The sequence below is a fragment of the Malania oleifera genome, chromosome 4, assembly GCF_029873635.1.
Source record: "Malania oleifera isolate guangnan ecotype guangnan chromosome 4, ASM2987363v1, whole genome shotgun sequence".
Lineage (NCBI taxonomy): Eukaryota > Viridiplantae > Streptophyta > Magnoliopsida > Santalales > Ximeniaceae > Malania > Malania oleifera.
This window is the reverse complement of record NC_080420.1, coordinates 102,558,569-102,577,020: the sequence shown is the minus strand read 5'-3', so window position 1 is coordinate 102,577,020 and position 18,452 is coordinate 102,558,569. Positions and strand designations below refer to the sequence as shown.

The 18,452-nt window shown below is 35.2% G+C and overlaps 1 protein-coding gene across 4 annotated transcripts in view; it reads right to left on the bottom strand.

The window, feature by feature from the left end:
* LOC131154467 (uncharacterized) overlaps positions 1-18,452 on the bottom strand; it is a 41,931-nt gene that overhangs the window by 14,071 nt on the left and 9,408 nt on the right. For all 4 annotated transcript variants that reach the window (XR_009136445.1, XR_009136444.1, XM_058107270.1 and 1 more), the window contains exons 2-3: positions 13,731-14,000; positions 13,181-13,307 (exon numbers count right to left, since the gene is read on the bottom strand). Coding sequence is in view for 2 of the 4 variants with exons in the window: in XM_058107270.1 (XP_057963253.1) it covers positions 13,181-13,307; positions 13,731-14,000 (397 nt within the window). In the remaining 2 variants the exon portion in view is untranslated. The remainder of the gene's footprint in view (positions 1-13,180; positions 13,308-13,730; positions 14,001-18,452) is intronic.

Here is an 18,452-nt window from a genome sequence, read left to right as displayed (position 1 = left end):
AGACTCAATACTCAATATATACATTACACATACATGAATTTAAAAAGTGATTGATATCAAATATCAATAAATAATTGAAAATACATTAATACAATATTACAAATTTATAACATAACATGTCACCACCAAAAAGAATGACATGGAGGATCTTCATAATTTGCATTTGTATCTCGAGATTGGGATTAAAAATTATCTCCCCATCCTTGTGGAAATACATAGCTGAATAAATCCAAATTTGCGTCATTTTGTTGTTGATCTTGAAAATATACTGGTAGTGAAAATTCAACTAATATAGGGGGTGCATAATCTCCTTTTTGACCATCTCCTGAATAATGTTCATAAGTTGGGGTTGGGACTAGCTCTAGGTAGTGTGTAGAAGAAGACTCACTAGATCCTAAGATTCCTGATCCACTAGGATAAAAACGCAAGTCACAAGACGTATAATGTGGATATGCTGGATGAGATTCATATGATTGTGATGATGAACCATCTAAACCAAAGTCGCCAAAACTACAAACCACACCATATGAATCTTCAGCAGAATCACTAGGGTCACCATGAGCACTCCTTCTCCTGGGTTGTGAAGATTGGTTCCCTGGAGGAATACCCAAGTCATAATTTTTAGGTATATCATGTAGTCCATAATAATTAGAAGGATATATATCCCTTACAAATGATGTCCCTGTGTCATATCCATAATTATATTCTACATCGCTGCCGCCACCCTCCCAACCCCAGCTCCAGCACACACCATCACTTGGTGGGCTCAAACCAAGATTGTCATCACTTTGCGTTTGTTCAGGGCTTGAACTTTAATCATCATGCACGTTTATCGGTGGTTGATCACCTCCTTTTGCAGTACCACCAACTTCTTCATTTAACCAATTTGAATTGTCTTGATCGTCGAGTAGTGGTGTCTCTCTCTCCTCTAACCATTGACTCATAACCATCGACTTAAATGATCATCTTCTTCGCAAATGTAGTCCAAATTGATAGGATTGAAACCATCTTTAGTTTCCCGTTGGCTTCTTCTCATTGTACATCTTAACTTTAACCTCATGTTGTAATGTACGAAAACAAGTTTTTATAGTCTCATCTACTTTAATCTATTTCTTATTTTCGTATGGATGGGGCTAAAGGTGCTCCAATTACACCCACAGTTTGAAGCTGATGTGGTCTGACTAAGAACTCCGATTGCTATTCTTTGGAGCTCAAGAACACACAACATAATGAATCCACCATTCGACTGCATGAATAAAGAGAGAAAATAGAGTCATTCATCCATTATTTAGCTATATAGCCCATATTTACAAGGATTTGTTTGTTTCACTGCCATTTGAGCCAACGGGGTTCCAAACGTCTCCTGTCTATCTTGATATAGCAACAACTAAAAAAGGATGATTGTGAAATATAATTAATTAATTAGATGTTTTAATAATTATTCTAGAAAGTATTACAGAATACTAGAACAATACATTATTCAATTTAATGGAACCAATACTTACTTGATTAATAGCCCGAATTTGAGTATCTATATCGGGTACCAACTTGATTATCACTTTTTTAACCTCATCCATGACTTCTCTAGTAACTTCAGGTGATGGTGAGGCACCATAAAGAAATTGTGGGTTCAAAAAATATCCTACTGTTGACCTTATGGGTCATACCCTGTTTTGATTATGATAAATACTCAAGTATTTAATGTCTGCCGAGTTGATGTGCAGGTTTATCTTAGCAATATCGTTTGATGGCACTTGGAGACTCGGAGAAAAATGAAGACCCTAGTCGATCTTTATTGTTGTAATTCTTATACATTTGGGTCTGTAATAGTAATATAGGAAAAGTCAGTAATATTTAATGTATATCATGCATGTAGGAACTACAAGCTCAAAGACCTTAGAACGACTCTAAGTCCCTACACATCACTTGAAAATCAAATGACCTTAGACAAGACTTTGATCGACCGACGCTAGATTTTTTCGGTGTCCTCAAAAAGACCTAGACTGACCTTAGGTCCCCCATGCATGCATAAAATAGTGCCCTATTAAAATTAAATTAATCATCATATGAATAGGGAAAATATTTTAAAAATAAAAGGACCGAAAATGCCGAAATTGGCACGTTCGGTTGACTGAACTCCCACGGGGTCAATAGGTTGACCTCTCGGTCGACCGACCAAATATATACAGGCAAGCCCTTGTCGACCAAACCTCCCTGGGTCAACAAGTTGACCGCTCAGTCGACCGACCAAAATTATATGGGCAACACCTTGGTCAACCGAACCCCCACGTGGGAATTGCCAACCTCCCGGTCGATCAAACCCTGTAGTTCAAATTGAACTAGTCAATCGAACTGCGCGGAATTGGAAAATCGCTCTTGAACCATGCTAGTCTGGTCAACCAAACTCTCAGTTCATTTTTTGCACGATTGATCGAACTCTCTCACTTGCTCAACCGAACTTTAAGTTCGGTCGACCTGTGCTCTCGGGTTGGACAATTTTTTATCGAGGTTAAAAGTTTTTAAACGGGGTTAACTTTGCTAAATTGTTTTAAAACAATTCTAATAATTCCCTATATGCCCTAAATGGTCATAATTTGGCCTTTGTCTATAAATATGAGTTCATTTATGAGGATTAGAACTGATTAGCAAAAATCATTAGCCAAAATCCTATCTATTTCAAAATCCAATTTTGCTCAAATACTCTCATATTCCCATTCCCTTGATACATTTTAGTAGTGTGAGAGCATATTGATTGCCTAGATTGTTTATTGATATTGATTTTGGGGGAGTTTAGTTAAAGTATATCCCACAAATTTGAACATTATAAATCTTGTGTTGGGATAGACTAACAAGCTTAAGGATCTTTGCATAGTCATTGCAAGATTCCTATAGCTTTGATTTTATTGTGCAAAATATTTTTCTACAAGCTACAATATTTTTAAAACTACTCCTGTGTTCATTTCATTGAAAGAAATCTTTTGAGGTAGTTTGAATATCTGCTTAGCATCTTTGAAACCCCAATTTGTCATTGAGATTCGACATAACTTGTTTCAAAGATATAACTTGTTTAGAACACTCATGAACATTCTAGTGATCATATCTTGTTGAGTATTGTTTGCACAAATATTCACATCACTGAGGTCATAAATCCTATATTATTGATGTGCATTGATTGATTCGTATTGGTACATATCTGCTTATCGGAGAAGCATTATATTGTACACAGTTTGTATTGTAATTCGGTTGTATTCCAGCCACGGCCTGAGGGGGTGGGGATCTAGCCCGTAAGGATAAGTAGGGTCTTCTCTACCCCGCAAGGAGAATTTGTAAAGGTTGAGGTCAGCCTTGTGCTAATTGACCTGATTGTATTAGGTGTCGTTCCACCCCTTAAGTGAGTCTTAGTGGAATCCTTACACTTATTAGCCAAGGCGGGGACGTAGGCAGTATTGGCCGAACCCCGATGACATTTCTTGTGTCATATTTAATTTCCACACTTGAATGTTGTCATTTTAATTATGGTGAATGGTTTAGAAATACTGAGATTGCTTCAATTGCTTTACATTCTTGCTCAGTTTGATTTCTGCTAAATTGGTTAATGGTTAGAAGGACCCCATGTTGGGAAATACTGATTATGATTTTAATTTAACCTAGGAAAGTTTTAAATTTCCAATTCACCCCCCCTCTTGGGAATACACCAAAGCCAACACCTACAATTAAATTTAGAAACATATTAATCAATAGTTTTTAATGCAACTATGTATAATTTAAAACTTAAAATAATAAGAAATTGTATTTGATTTACACTTACCAACAGCGTGCAAATCTTAGTGCAATTGAAAACTCCACTGGTTGTCAATAATTTTCCAATAGTCTTTGCAGAACCGACAATCTTTTTGAATGACCAACTTCGCCCTATCAATTGCCTCGTATATGAAACCCATGGTTGGTTTTTCATCACTATCAACCAATTTAAGAACTTTCACTATGGGTTTCTGCACTTTAATTATATCGGAGGTATTTTGCCAAAACGCTTTGCCTAAGATAATCTTCTTCGAATCATATGCTTGGCCTGATTTTACCATCCCAAACCTTGAGTTTTTCCAAGCATCAGATGTAAACATTTCCCTTAATGCTTGTTTATGCCTGACAATAGTCTCCAAAGCAATGAAGTTGGTGGCAAATCAAGTGATGGCAGGGTGAAGTAACTCTTTATTATTTGTGAATTTCTTCATGAAATTCACTGTCCATATGTATACATATGTCAAGTTTTATGAACTCACATTCTTCTTGTGTAGTCCTTATAGTGAATTCTCCATCATCCCAAGATTCCTCACTTTTATCATCATTTGAGACTTGCATACGGCCAGCTCTATCAAGAACATCCAACTACCTTCCATTTGGGTAGAAGAGTAGGACTTCTCTTTTGTTACCGATTCATCATCAAATGGGATATCAACCAAACACAAATTCATAGCTTTAGAATCAGCCTTGCCTTTCTTTTAGCTTCAAATTTTACATACCAAAAACCAAATCATTCATCCTCTTTTGGTGTAAATGATTTTTCTCTTTGTATATACCTACATAAGTACACAATTCTACTATAAGTTACAAGATTATAATTCAAAAGTTTTTCATAATCTTAAATACTACATAAATTTTAATGCAAATAGATTCAAAAAGTTAGTCGTTCTTACCATCTCAAATTTCTCTGGCACCCAAACGAACTACATGTCAAGCTTAATATTCAGATTGCAAGCCTATTCAACTCAGGACACTCATCACCATAAGATTCCCACCAATCACTCGGAGATTTTTCGTTCATTGTTGTTATGTCGATTCAATGCCAAAGAGTCCACTAGCATTCTTGAATTTATCAAGTTGCATATTTATTTTGACTTTTTCTTTAGGAACATGCATCACTCTTTGGAGGCAATTGTATAGGCCTATCTTAAGTTGGGCTATAATGATAAATGGGGATTCAAAAAGTAGGCTATAGCATGTAATGACCTATGGAGTTGAAGCTCCCATCTCTCATCAATGATGTCCCAAATTGGTTGATAACTGCAACAAAAGTTAAAATAAAAACAACTAAAATAATAAACTTAACATTTGAAAAGTACTCTAGTTGTATATTTAAAACAAACCAAAAGATGCTTGAGCAACCTCCTTTGAACATTGTAGAAGTTCATATCAAATTTTTATTTTTTGCACAATCCATTTGCTCATAAATAAACTCATTTCCACTGTTGCATACGAATCTACCATCCTCAACACCTTGATTAGTGGGAATGCAGCTTGTAGACAAGAAGTGGCATGAGAACAAAAAATTTGAGCGTCCAACACAATTTTTTGAATCTTCTTCCCTTTTGTGAAGCTGCAATCCAACTAGAGGTCCACTTGTTTGAGGGATTTCTACCTTTTATGTGCACAAAGGCAAGATAAAGTCAAGTCTGCAAGGACAAAACGTGTCACAACTGGTCTAATGAGATTCATCCCTTCGGTAAACTCCTTCAACCAAGCAATTAGCATGGTCCTAGAGCTCACCTCGAGCTCTAGCCTCTCCCAACACCTAGCCCTCTGCGACTTTGCACCTCAACATTCACATCCATCCTCATCGAACCACCCTCATCTCGAGCTCTTGCCTTACATGACACTCAGCCTTCTGCGGCTTTCCTCCTTTGTTTTCAGGAGACGATTGAAATTCTAATTCAGTCCCTTTAATTAAGCGCATCACAGCTGTGGTGCAATGTTCAAAATCTATAAAGCAAAATGAATTTAAAGGGCTGGCTTTGAGTGGGCCCTAACATACAGAGGACAAAGTGAGAAGGGCTTAATAAGCCAAATTAATGTGGGTTGAGAAAACAAGGACCTTTCTCCTCAATGAGACCCAGAAGGTGTGATTCAGCTGTCAACATGAAGCACACCAGATCTGAAGTTGGAGAGATGGACAAGCAAGGTCATGATAGGATGATTTGTATGGTCGGGCAGTAGGAAGTAGCAAAAGGAAGAGGGGTTAATTGAGAATAGCTCAGAGATTCTTGGTACCTCTCATAGTAGGGAGGAAAAGCTATATTCAGAAAAACAATTTCGGTTTGAACTGCAGGAACTCTATTGTATTTCGAATCTGCAATGTTCTCCTAAAAAAGCATGGCTAGAGTTACTAAAGTAGTGTTTGGTTTACACTTAAATAAGTACTTATTTCAAAAAGTACTTTTCTAGACAATTTTTTTTTTAGAGAAAGACAAAATATGTGCTTTTTGAGAAGTGGGGATTACTCATTATAAGTGCTTTTTTAGATAAGTACCTTTTCTAGAAAAGTACTTTCTTAAATAGTACTTCTTTAGATAAGCACTTTTTTTCCGAAAAAGAACATTTTTATAAGTGATTCCAGACAACCCTTAAAGACAAGTCTAAGGGCTCATCATGCATAGAAAACTTATGGCACATATCACTAAATGGTTAGAAAATTGTGCAGAAGTAATATGTAAATCATTCACGTTATCATGATACTGAACTATGCAACAATTTGCATGAGCACAACTACAAGTGGAATAAATATATCCCAATGATTTTTGTTTCAAGAGTGCTTTGACCACAGTTAATTACTGAATGCTTTGAATTTAAGGTCTTGTTCTTATGATAAGATAACCGGAGAAATCTCTCAGCTTCCAAAGCTATCTTGACCTTTGGTGAATGCACTGAAAATTTCCGTTCTCTCAACCATATCATACCTAAATATGAGATCATTAAATTTAGAAAAATATTTAGACACATTAAATTACAATTATTTAATGTTATGCAATTGATCTACTAATTGTCTTAAAAAAGGAGGGATAATTTCTCTTCCAAAATGTATTTCATTTCAGATTAAAAGTGGAAATAGAAGGCTCAATAAAATGCTCGATGTCCTTTTCAATGTTTTGCCAAACCAAAAACAAATAGGACGCGTTGTCAACAAAAAATCCAAGCTGATCAAAATAGCTCTCTATGCTCAACATCTTTTTCAATATTTTGTCAATCCAATAAGTCTTAGAAAATAAATAGGATGCATTACAACAACAACAAAACCAAGCCTTAAGTCTCACTAAGTGGGGTCGGCTATATGAATCATTTTCCTCCAATTTATGTGATTATGGACATTTCTTTTGACAAATTCAGGACTATTCAATTTTTATTCACTATCTCATTCCAAGTTATTATAGATCTACGGTACCACTATCCCTTCTACTGCTCCCCACAGTAACTAACTCACTTTTCCTCACTGGCGCACTATATGACCTACGTTGCAAGTGTCCCAATCACCTGAGTCGTCCCTTCCTTATCTTATCTTCTATAGGAGCTACACCTAACTTACCACGAATATGTTCATTCCTTAATTTATCTTTCAGTGTTATACCACACATTCATATAAGCATTCTCATCTCGGTAACTTTTACTTTTTGGATATTTTGTTTTTTCGTCACCCAACATTCGGATTCATATAGCATAACTAGACTTATAGCCGTCCTATAAAACTTTCCTTTTAATTTTAAGGATATTCTACGATCACAGAGCACACTTGAAGCACTTCTCCATTTTACCCAACCTGCTTTAACTCTATGCATTACATCATCTTCAATTTTTCCTTCAGCTTGCATAATAGATCCAAGGTATTGAAATCTACAAGTGTTATTTATTTCTTCATCATCAAGTTTAACATTTTTTTCAATTTTCCTCCTCCCATTTTACTGAAATTATATTTCATATATTATGTCTTATTTCTACTTATCCTAAAGCCTCTAAATTCCAAAAGCTTCTCTCCATAATTCTAACTCAATCTCTACTCCGCCCATAGTTTCATCAATCAATACAATATTATTTGCAAACAACATATACCATGGAACCTCATTTTGAATGCTCTTAATCAATTGGTCCATCACTAAAGCAAAAGGACAATGGCTCAAAACAGATCCTTGATGCACACCTAAGGTGATTGAAAATTTTCTAGTTTCTGCATCTATAGTCCTTACACTAGTCATTACTCCATCGTAAATATCCTTAATGACATCAATATATCTACTACATACACAATTTTTTTCTAAAACCCACCATAGAACTTCCCTAGGTACCCTATCATATGCTTTCTCTACGTCAATAAATACCATAAGCAAGTCCCTCTTCTTTTCCTTAAACTTTTTCATTACTTTTCTTAAAAGATATATAACTTCTGTGGTAGATCTCCCAGGCATAAAACCAAATTGATTTTCTAAAACCTTCGTTTTAAGCCTTAATCTTTGTTCAACTACTCTTTTCCACAGTTTCATCATATAACTCATAAGTTTAATCTCACGATAGTTATTACAATTTTAAATATCTCCTTTATTTTTGTATATAGGTATTAAAAGTGTTTTTCCTCCATTCATCTGACATTTTCTTAATTTTTATAAATGTGTTAAATAAACTAGTTAACCTTATAATTATGTTATCACCTAAGCATTTCCAAACTTTAATTGGGATGTTATCCGGTCCTATAACTTTTCCATTTTTCATCTTTTTAGTGCAAACTTCGTTAACTCTAATTTTGCAAATAAATCTCATATTTTTAATCTCTTCCTCATTTGTCAATTCTACGTTTAAGCTTTCTAATTGGTTTTCATTAAACAACTTACTAAAGTAACTTTGCCATCTTTCTTTTATGTCTTCATCCTTAACCAAGACAATATCATCCTCACTATTTATACATTTTACATTTCTGAAGTCCTTACTCTTCCTTTCTCTACCTTTAGTAAGTTTGAATATATCTCTTTCCCCTTCTTTTGTATCTAATCTATCATACAAACTATTAAATGATTTTTGTTTAGCTTCACTAACAGCCTTTGTTGCATCTTTTTTCGCCTTTTTATACTTTTCAAAATTATCTATGTTCCTACATTTTTGCCATATTTTATACCAAATTTTTTTTGTCTTTACGGCTTTTTAGACATATTTATCCCACCACCAACTTTCTTTACTATTCAAGAATCTTCCCTTTGATTCACCTAAAATCTCTTTACCATCTTTTTAATAGAGCTAGCTAATCTACTCCAAAGAGTATTTGTATCTATCCCATCCTCTATAGTCCAATCCCCATTTTTGATTATTTTATCTTTAAATTTTATTATATTTTCTCCTTTCAGGTTCCACCACCTAGTTCTCTTACACTGGTTTATTTTATCATTTTTCTTCCAATTTTTAATACATATATCTAACACTAAGACTCTATGATGTGTGGTTACGCTTTCACCTAGAATAACTTTGCAATCCTTGCATGACAAACGATCTACCCTCCTAGTTTAAAAAAAAAATCTATTTGACTTCTATTTTGTCCACTTTTAAAGGTTATTAAGTGTTCTTCTCTCTTTTTAAAGCAAGTATTCATTATAAAAAAATCATATGACATAGTGAAGTCTAAGATGATCTCCCCAGACTCATTTTTATCTCCATATCCATATCCTCTATATATCCTCTCATAACCTTTATTATTCCTCCCAACGTGTTCATTCAGAACTCCTCCTATAAATATTTTCTTAATCCCTGCTATGCCTTATATAATACTATCCATATCTTTCCAAAATTGTCTCTTAATATTTTTTGCTAATCTTACTTGAGGAGCATAAGCACTGATGATATGTATTATCTATTGGCCTAATACCATCTTAATTTTTATAATTCTATCCCCTATTCTGTTTACATCAACAACACTAGCTTTTAATTTTTTGTCTACAATAATTTCTACTCCATTCTTATGTTTTTCTTTTCCAGTGTACCAAATTTTAAATCTTGATTTATCAATTTCTCTAACTTTCTCCCCCACCTACTCAGTTTCTTGAAGGCAAATTATATTAATATTTCTTTTAATCATTGTGTCCACAATTTCCATGCTTTTACCCGTAAGTGTCCCTATATTCCAAGCTGCTAATCTAATCCTAATTTCCTAAACTAACTTCTTTACCTGCCCATGTCCAGAATGATGTAAGAACTCTCGCACATTTGACACCGCACTCGGGCGTTGACATGGCGCGTCACTTCAAGGCAACAACCTAGCCCACTCTCACCCACTTTTCGCTACAACCGGGTGGTACAAGTGCAACGTGTTACTCGTAGGGGACGCTCCAACAAATATTCGGTAAGGATTCATATCATAGTGATCTGACAAATTTTACGATGGCTGTCAACTACCCAACGCAACCCTCCTCCTTTACCCGGGATTGGGACCAACTGTATGTGAAAAAATTAAGACGTTAAATGCATCACAGGTGGAGTTAAAACAAAGAGGATGCATTGTTAATAAAAAATCCACGCCAATCAAAATGGCTCTGTATGTTGACTAGCTAATCTAAGAAAAAATGAGGGTCTAGACAACCATCAAGTCAATGGGACGCCTTAGTTTTCAATCACTCATTGAAAATATAAATATAACAAATAAGTCAAAGTGACCCATTTTTTTTTCCTTGGAATACATAAAGAATAAAGGATAGGTTTGAAGAGATAAAAATGAAAGAGAAAAAATTAAGATTTGGTGCAAGAAGCAAGGAAATAAATTCATTTTTCAATACTGAAGAACAAGAATGACGAATACACTAGAGAATGGAGCTCATAAAAACTTTCAAGCATAACAATTAGATAAGAAATATTGAATTAATTTTCAAGGGAGTACAAGCACATGCTGAGGTCCATGCAGCCTTACCAAAAGATCCTTAAGTTGTTTTCTTGTAATTCAAGAATCAGATAAATTTTGCAGCAAGTTTTTGATTTCTCAAAGCAATCTTCAATTTCTCATTGGAACAATCCAAAATATTGTGGAAAAAAACTCAAAATGATGCTGGCAAGATTAATTTCTCTTAAAAGTTCTTTAAAATTGGTAGTGAAAAATCAATTTCTCTTCAGATCCTTCAAAATCTCACAGTAGCAGTCTGAATATTACTCTCAACTTAATGTATAGTGGATGGACTAAGCTCAATTTCTCATGATTGATATCAATCTCTCAAAGGTGGTCAAAATTTCTTCTCTTCGGTCAGCAATCTCAGTTAGGCTATTTGGTGTGGGATATAGATTGGATAGATATAGATAGAGGTATGTGTAAATGGGTTAGATTATAAAGGGAATTAAATGGCTCTCCAAATTCCCAATTGCAGAGATCAATGTTGTTAAATAACTTAGGGCTAGAATTGCAACAAAGGGAAAAAAAAAAAAAAGAAACAGCAGAAGGGCTGCAGTAATTTTTGTGTGTGTGGATTGGGGGGTGTTCAGGTGACGAAGGAGTGTAAGTGGGAGTGGGGCAACAAACCTGATACTCAAGAGGAGCATTCAAACTCACAGAAGAGGGGCTGCAATGGTGGTAAAATTGCACCGGTGGGAGGGGCTACTGATGCGATATGGGCTGTTGTTGTTGGTTATAATTGCTAGCGATGAGATATGGGTCGTTGTTGGCAATGCATCAACAGTTGCATCCCTCTCCTTTTCCTATGTAGTTCAGCAGTGGAATCAACAAATATCTTTATCCTTTTTTTAGTTTTTTCCATGCTTCAGCTACTGCTTCTTCTTTGCAGCAAGAATAATTTTTTTTTTTTTTTTCCCTGTTGGAGTAACTTTGGGTTGTGGATTTAAGGGGGAGATTGCAACTGGACAGTGATTGGTGGTGGCAATTGGAGGACTCGAAGGTAGAGCGAAGTTTGCACTCAGACTAATTTGATGTAGGAAAGCAAGGGGAGAAAGAGACAGTAAAGAGAATGAGGAGAGACAATATAGAGAGCAAAGAAAAGAAGATGAGAGAGAGAGAGAGAGAGAGGATAAGGAGAGAAAATATAAAAAGATGCAAAATAAGAAGAAGAAGAAGATAGGAGGGAGGGGGTGAGGATAAGGGCTTGGGAAAAAGTTTCAATAAAATTAATAAACACACAATTCAATAATCCCTTGCATCCATAAGTCTATATTCATAGGCAACTAAGAAACTCTAAATATAAAATAATAAAAATTACAAAGACCCTCAGTGTAAGTAAAAAATTTTCAAAATAACCTAAATTAAATAAAAATTCCTAAAATAACGAATTTCCTAGACAAAGAAAAATCCCTAATTTCCAAACATCTGACTAGAAGTATTAAAAAAATAACTCGCAAACTGAGCCAAATATTAATTTATTCAAATTTGATCATGATAAAACAATTGAGCTTCTAAAATTTTCAAAGCTTGACTTGAGCTTAAAGGAAATAAAAAAGTGAGCTGTCCTCAGACAGTTCTTAATGAGGCATCATATGCAATAGTATAACATATGTTTCTGACATCATATTAGACTGTCAAATGTCCCAAAAAAATTGTTACGAGCAGAGCAATCTTTTGCAAACTATTATATGAAAAGGTGTAACAATGTAATATCTAACATGAACATCTCATTTGTTTTTTTTTAATTGGTTTTCTGCATTGCATGAAATATCCAGTTAATGCTTTCCCCAAATATAATCTGGGGCAACAAACAAAGTAGCCATAATTCAGTTCAAATAAGGAAGCGCATTCAACCTAAACACGCCTGGCAACAGAGAAAATGTCCATATCAACATCATCCAGCTCAGCATTTGCAGCTCACTTGTTCGTAAACTAAACCTATTTTCCTACCTTTCTTTTTAATTGATAAACCATCAGGAAACAAACAAGAAGTTTAACCATCTTTCAAATGAGATCATGAATGTTCTTCAGATCCCAGAAGTTCAATTGCATAGAATGCTATTACTAAGCACATATGTTCCTGTGACATCAACTGCACATTAACTCTATAGATCATGTACCATAAAATTTATCTGAATGTTTTCTATCTATTTATATTACTAGTAATAAATACATGACAGATTGAACAGAGAGAATATAAATTACAGGTGCATAACTGATATAAAAATTGTGATAATGAGGCGAATAATTCAGAAAACTATTTCCCAAAGATGAACACATTTGGAGTTACTGACAACTATATGCTCACTCTATAACAATTCACGTTGCTAATTATACTAGCTTTGTTTTATAAGATTCTGCAGAAAATAAAGAATCCTTTATCATGTGAAGTGATAAAGGAAATAAATACCATGAATACTAATAATTTAATATTATGAGAATATATCTGTCACAAACAACCATACTCATGAGTTCAATGGCAACAAGGGGGTAAAAAGTTACCATTATGTGCAATGGCGATTGCATCAAACTGCCCACGAGCTTTCCTGTTCTCACTTAAGTGCCACACCCCGTTAAATGGCTCAAAATTACTTATCCAGCAAGGTCTCACGACATTAACCATACAAGTCTGCAAGAGGTACCAAATTTATTTCATCTAAAAAAGAAAGGAGCCAAAAACACATAAAAGAAGGATAAAGGAGTAATGCTAAATCCAATCTAGAATTGACACAAGAAAAATATATGGCAGATATAAAATTAATCCAAGAAAATTGAAAAGATGGAGTGAAAAAAAGGAAAACAAAATATGCAAACGGTTCTTTGAGAGTCAACATCAATCCATAGGGTCCCTAATGGAGTTTCAAATCCAAAATTTCCTTCAAAAGCAAGCATTATAAGAAGTTATCAACAGAACTTCTAGGCTCTAGCCCCCTCTGGATCCTATAATGCATTTCAACTTCTGGTATTATGTTCTTTTTGTTTCTGACTTGCATAGAATTTTCCCTTACATACCAAAATAAAGTGAGAAAAGAAAAAAGAGGGCATTATTCACCTGAGAAAGTATTGAATCCGCAAGGGGGCGCATCCCATTGACACCTATATATCTGGGAAGAGAAGAAGGAAGTGGCACAAAGCAACCACCCGCTTTAAGCTTTCCAATTGCGCCATGCCACTGCCGAATCAGACCATTATTTAACCAAACATCAACCAACTCTGCAAAATGTGGATCACTAACGGTGAAGAACTGAGCTGCATGATCAAATACCAACGGCAGGGGATCAATTATTCTGGTTCCCATTCTCCCTCCCAATCCATGAATGCCCTAAACATCAAAGAAAATGTCAAAGCCCCAGAAATTATGATTTTATAAAAATGTGTGTCCTCTCAGTTTGAGTTGAACAAATACTCCCAATTGAATTACAAAGTTGCACAAAAGAAAAATTGAACTTATAATCTCAGAACAGCATTGTCAAACTCAAGTAGGCATCAGATTCCAATTACTGTAATCATTCCTTTTCCTATGTGATGTCAGCATCATGGAACTATAGCCAAGAGAGAATTAGGGAGAGAGAGGAGAGGAGAGAAGAAGGAAGAAGGAAGGAAGAAGGAGATATAATTGGGGGCAAACCCACGTTAAACTTCTCAATTCAAATTCATCAAAAACTAATATGACATGGCTTTCACATCCTATTTATAAGAAATCTTAAATTACAAGAATTACACATAAACCCTTAAAGATACATGAAATTATTTATTAAAAAAAAATCCTAAAACACATGCGTTAAAAACAAACCCCCAAATATACAAAATCCTACTAATAGTTAAACAAAAAACACATAATAAAATAATTAACTAAACACAACAATCCCTTGATCCAATTCTTCTAAATTAGTCACCAACAAGGGTCTGCCCATTGTCCAGCTTCTTGTCCTACATCAAATCTCCCCCAATTGGAAAAAATTCAACCTCCAATTTTGAAATGTTGGAGGAACAAAAGTAAGAAGCAATGAAATTGGACTCCTTGAAATCCATTACTCGAGTGATGCATGATGTAGAGACCCGGGAAATTTTAAATGATAAGGAAAATAAGAAAAGGAGGAAATTCAGTTTGGGAAGCCCAAACCGTCGACGGTTTGGTGAGGGTCGCAGAAAACCGTTGACGGTTTTCATTTTACCGCGGGCTGCTAACTGGGTAAACAGTAAAAAGGGACGGGTTAAAGCCCAAACCGTCAACGGTTTTGTGAACAGTGCAGAAAACCGTTGACGATTTTCTCTGCAGTGGGCATTATAAGAGAACCTACGAGCCTCATTTCATTAATCAAATAAAGTTCTTCTCTCTCTCTCTCTCTCTAAAACCCTATGAAACCCCTCTCCTTCTCTCTTCAATTCCGACTCCGTTAAACCCTGGATTGACGATCAGGAACCACTAAGAGGTTCCTGGGAAGATTCTCTACAACTTAGGTGGAGCATATTTTCAATTTAGGGTTCCAGGGCACCATCCCAAAACAGGTAAGAGGGGTATTTTAGAGTTTTAAAGTTAATTTGGAGTATATAGAGCTTAGGGAATATTAAATGTTAATATTGTGGAGGTTGCGTTAAATAATTTGGGGAAAAATGAATTTCAGGCTTTTGAACTACGAACGCTGAGGAGCGTATGATTTAGGGTGTTAGTGGACCTCTCAGTAAGTTAGGTAAGGGGAATAAATTATAGTAGTCTTTTCTGAAAATTATTGGTTAAGAAATATGAGAAATGGGAATATGATATTTTACCTGAAATTATTATGATATGAGTATTAGATGAAAATTGTGTGGCATATGATTTATACTGAAATGTATTTGAAATTGGGATTAATGGTTTACATTGAGAATAATGAAGTTATGAAATGTGTACTGAAATATGAGATTTGAAATGTGAAAGATGATGAAAAGTGATATGTACTGAAAAGTACCTTCAGAGAAATGATGAAATATGAAATGTGGAAATGTTTAATTAAGATACGTTGAATAACATGAAATGAGATATGTATATGTTATTATGAGTTGAAATGAGCATTGAATTGATGAAATATTATTGAAATGACGAAATGAGTTGAGAATTTTGCAACGTAAATCTTGAAATGAAAATATTGCAATGTTAATGCGGCAATAAGAATGATGAAATGTAAATACTACAATATGGATATTGAAATGTACATACGAGAATGTGAATATTGCAATGTGAATACTGCAATATGATTGTGAAATGAGAATATAGGAAATGTGAAAAATTGCATTGTGAAATACTGCAATTGTGAAATATTGAAATGTGGAAATGAAACCCTGATGGATGGATGTATTATTGAAATGAGCACGGTACCGTTGCTAGTGGTGATTAAGTGCAACTACACGGACTTGTGGAACGTGTGGCGTGACAGTCCGAATGAGCCAATGTGAAGGGTTGTTTTGCCCCCTAAGTCCGGATCAAGGTATATGGCAGGTCATTCGTACTATAGACGAGTATATGGTAGGAGTATTTTGATCTAATCGGGTAGGCCAACTATGGTTAGGTCTAGCATTCGGACCGCACAACCTGGACCATGGGGGAAGCATGGCATGGAGTATGGAGAGTGACCTCGACCATGGGGTGAAGCATGGCGTGGAAAATATCCTCAGGGCAACCATGAGTTACAGACGCGGATGTATTGGTTACCAAGGACACTCATGAGCTAGATGTGAAATGGAAATGAAATGGAAGTGAAATGGAATGGAAATGGAAATGAATATGGAAATGAGAAATGAAATAGCGTGAGTTAATAATATAAATAATGAAAGCGAATTAAAACATTCCACCTAAGGGCTTACTGAGTAAGGTGAGTGCCCTGATAAGTATCAGTTGTAGTCGAATCCAACTTAATCGGGCAAGGATACAAACGATATCAGAGCAGAGGAAAGCTACATGTATAAGCGTGTAATCTCCCCTATTCTCGGGAACTTCGCTAGTAAACATGAGTGGCGTGGAAATGAATTTGGAAATGGAATTAAAGCTTGTAAAAGCTTGTGTTTTATATTTATATGATTATGAGTAGAAATGGTATATTTTCTCAGAAAATATTATCACTGAAATGAATATATGTTATGATATAATGAAACTCATACTGCCACACATTGTAGATAATTTATTCCGTCTTATTAAGATGTGTCTCACCCAATCATTTAAATATTTCAAGAAACCGAGATAGATCAGGTGATAGAACTCCGAGATAGAGGGGAGCTGATACCCTGAGTAGATAGGGTGAGTGTTCTAAGCTAGGGATGGAGGATTCCCCTAGAGCATTTTGTGTTTCATTTTGGGAATGTGTTAGACATGAATATGTGGATGAATTAACACTTAGGTATATGTATTCGCTGTGGTATGCATATATATAATGACTTCCGCTGTTAGGTTTGTGTATATGAGAATGGTTGTGTACCTGGTACCCACTTCGGGTCAAATTATGTTTTAATGGTATCAGAGGTGTTGATGTGTCCGATATGTGACTAATATGTTTTATTTATTTTGAAAAAAAAATGGTATGAAAAAATTGGGGCGTCACACATGAAGCCACGTTCCTTTGTGTCACAAGACAAAAGCTTCAAACCTCATGAAGGGTTGTGTGGCAGAAGTTATAGCAATTGCTTAACTAGTCAGCCAAAAGTGTACTGCAGTTTCACCACATGAACAAATTCTCAACCATAGAATACAAAGTTAAGCTGGAGCAATAAACAAGTATGCAAGTATACGAATCACATGGAAAAATGCAAAGTGATGTAATTCATTCTTAACACACCTCCGCACACAAGATGTGTTTAGCAAGGAAGGCAAGTAGGCTAAACACGTTTACAATAGCTAGTTAGTTTTAAATGATTGATAAACACACACCCTCCCCTACAGAGCTTTCTATGCTATTCTAACTTTGACACAAGGAAACATCAAACCGATTGAGGAGTTACACTCCCATTTTATACAAGGCATAATCCTACTAAAGGAATAGAACCTACAATACTCTTTATATGAAAGTTACCCATCCCATGTACACAAGACCAGTGGTCGCACACAAGCATATGCCTTGAACAAGCTTGACTCGTGACACTTTGGTAGCACAAAAGACTTGAATTGAGAATCGACATCAATAAGCACATCAGGAATGGCATTTAACAAAAGGAATGTTCTGAAGATTTTTTATGTCTTCAAACACATGCATTTCCTTCTTTTTGTGTCTTTAAGAATGTTACCAAGAACATGGAACTTTCTGGATCATGGAAAAGAAATGGGATCATGGTAGGAAACATGCTTTAAAATATGGAATGCTAGGGCTACACTTACGCAGATATATTGGTGAAGAATATGTAATGGCACTTGTGTATTTTTGGAGGATGTTGAAGTGTTTCAAGATCTAGAAGAGATTTTCTTCGGTGAAATATATAAATAATGAATTACATTATAATGTGATCATTCTCCACTTTAACTAATAAAAGTTAGATGAGTTGAAAGCTGTGAAGGGATGGTGTTTGGCCCACCTGTTCTCCACCAAAAGGAAAGAAAAGAAGAGGGTTGATGGTGGTTGAGGGGACAACATGTCATTCCATTAATTGACTCCTACACACATTTGTACTTGAAAAAATGAGTGTCTTTGTATATCTTGTTCGTTTGTTTGGGGGAGTAATTGGAAATGGGTTATTCAAGATTTCATTTATTTGTATTTGTGGTCAAGTGTTTTTTTATATTTTCTTTGTTTGCCTCATGAACAAATTAGAA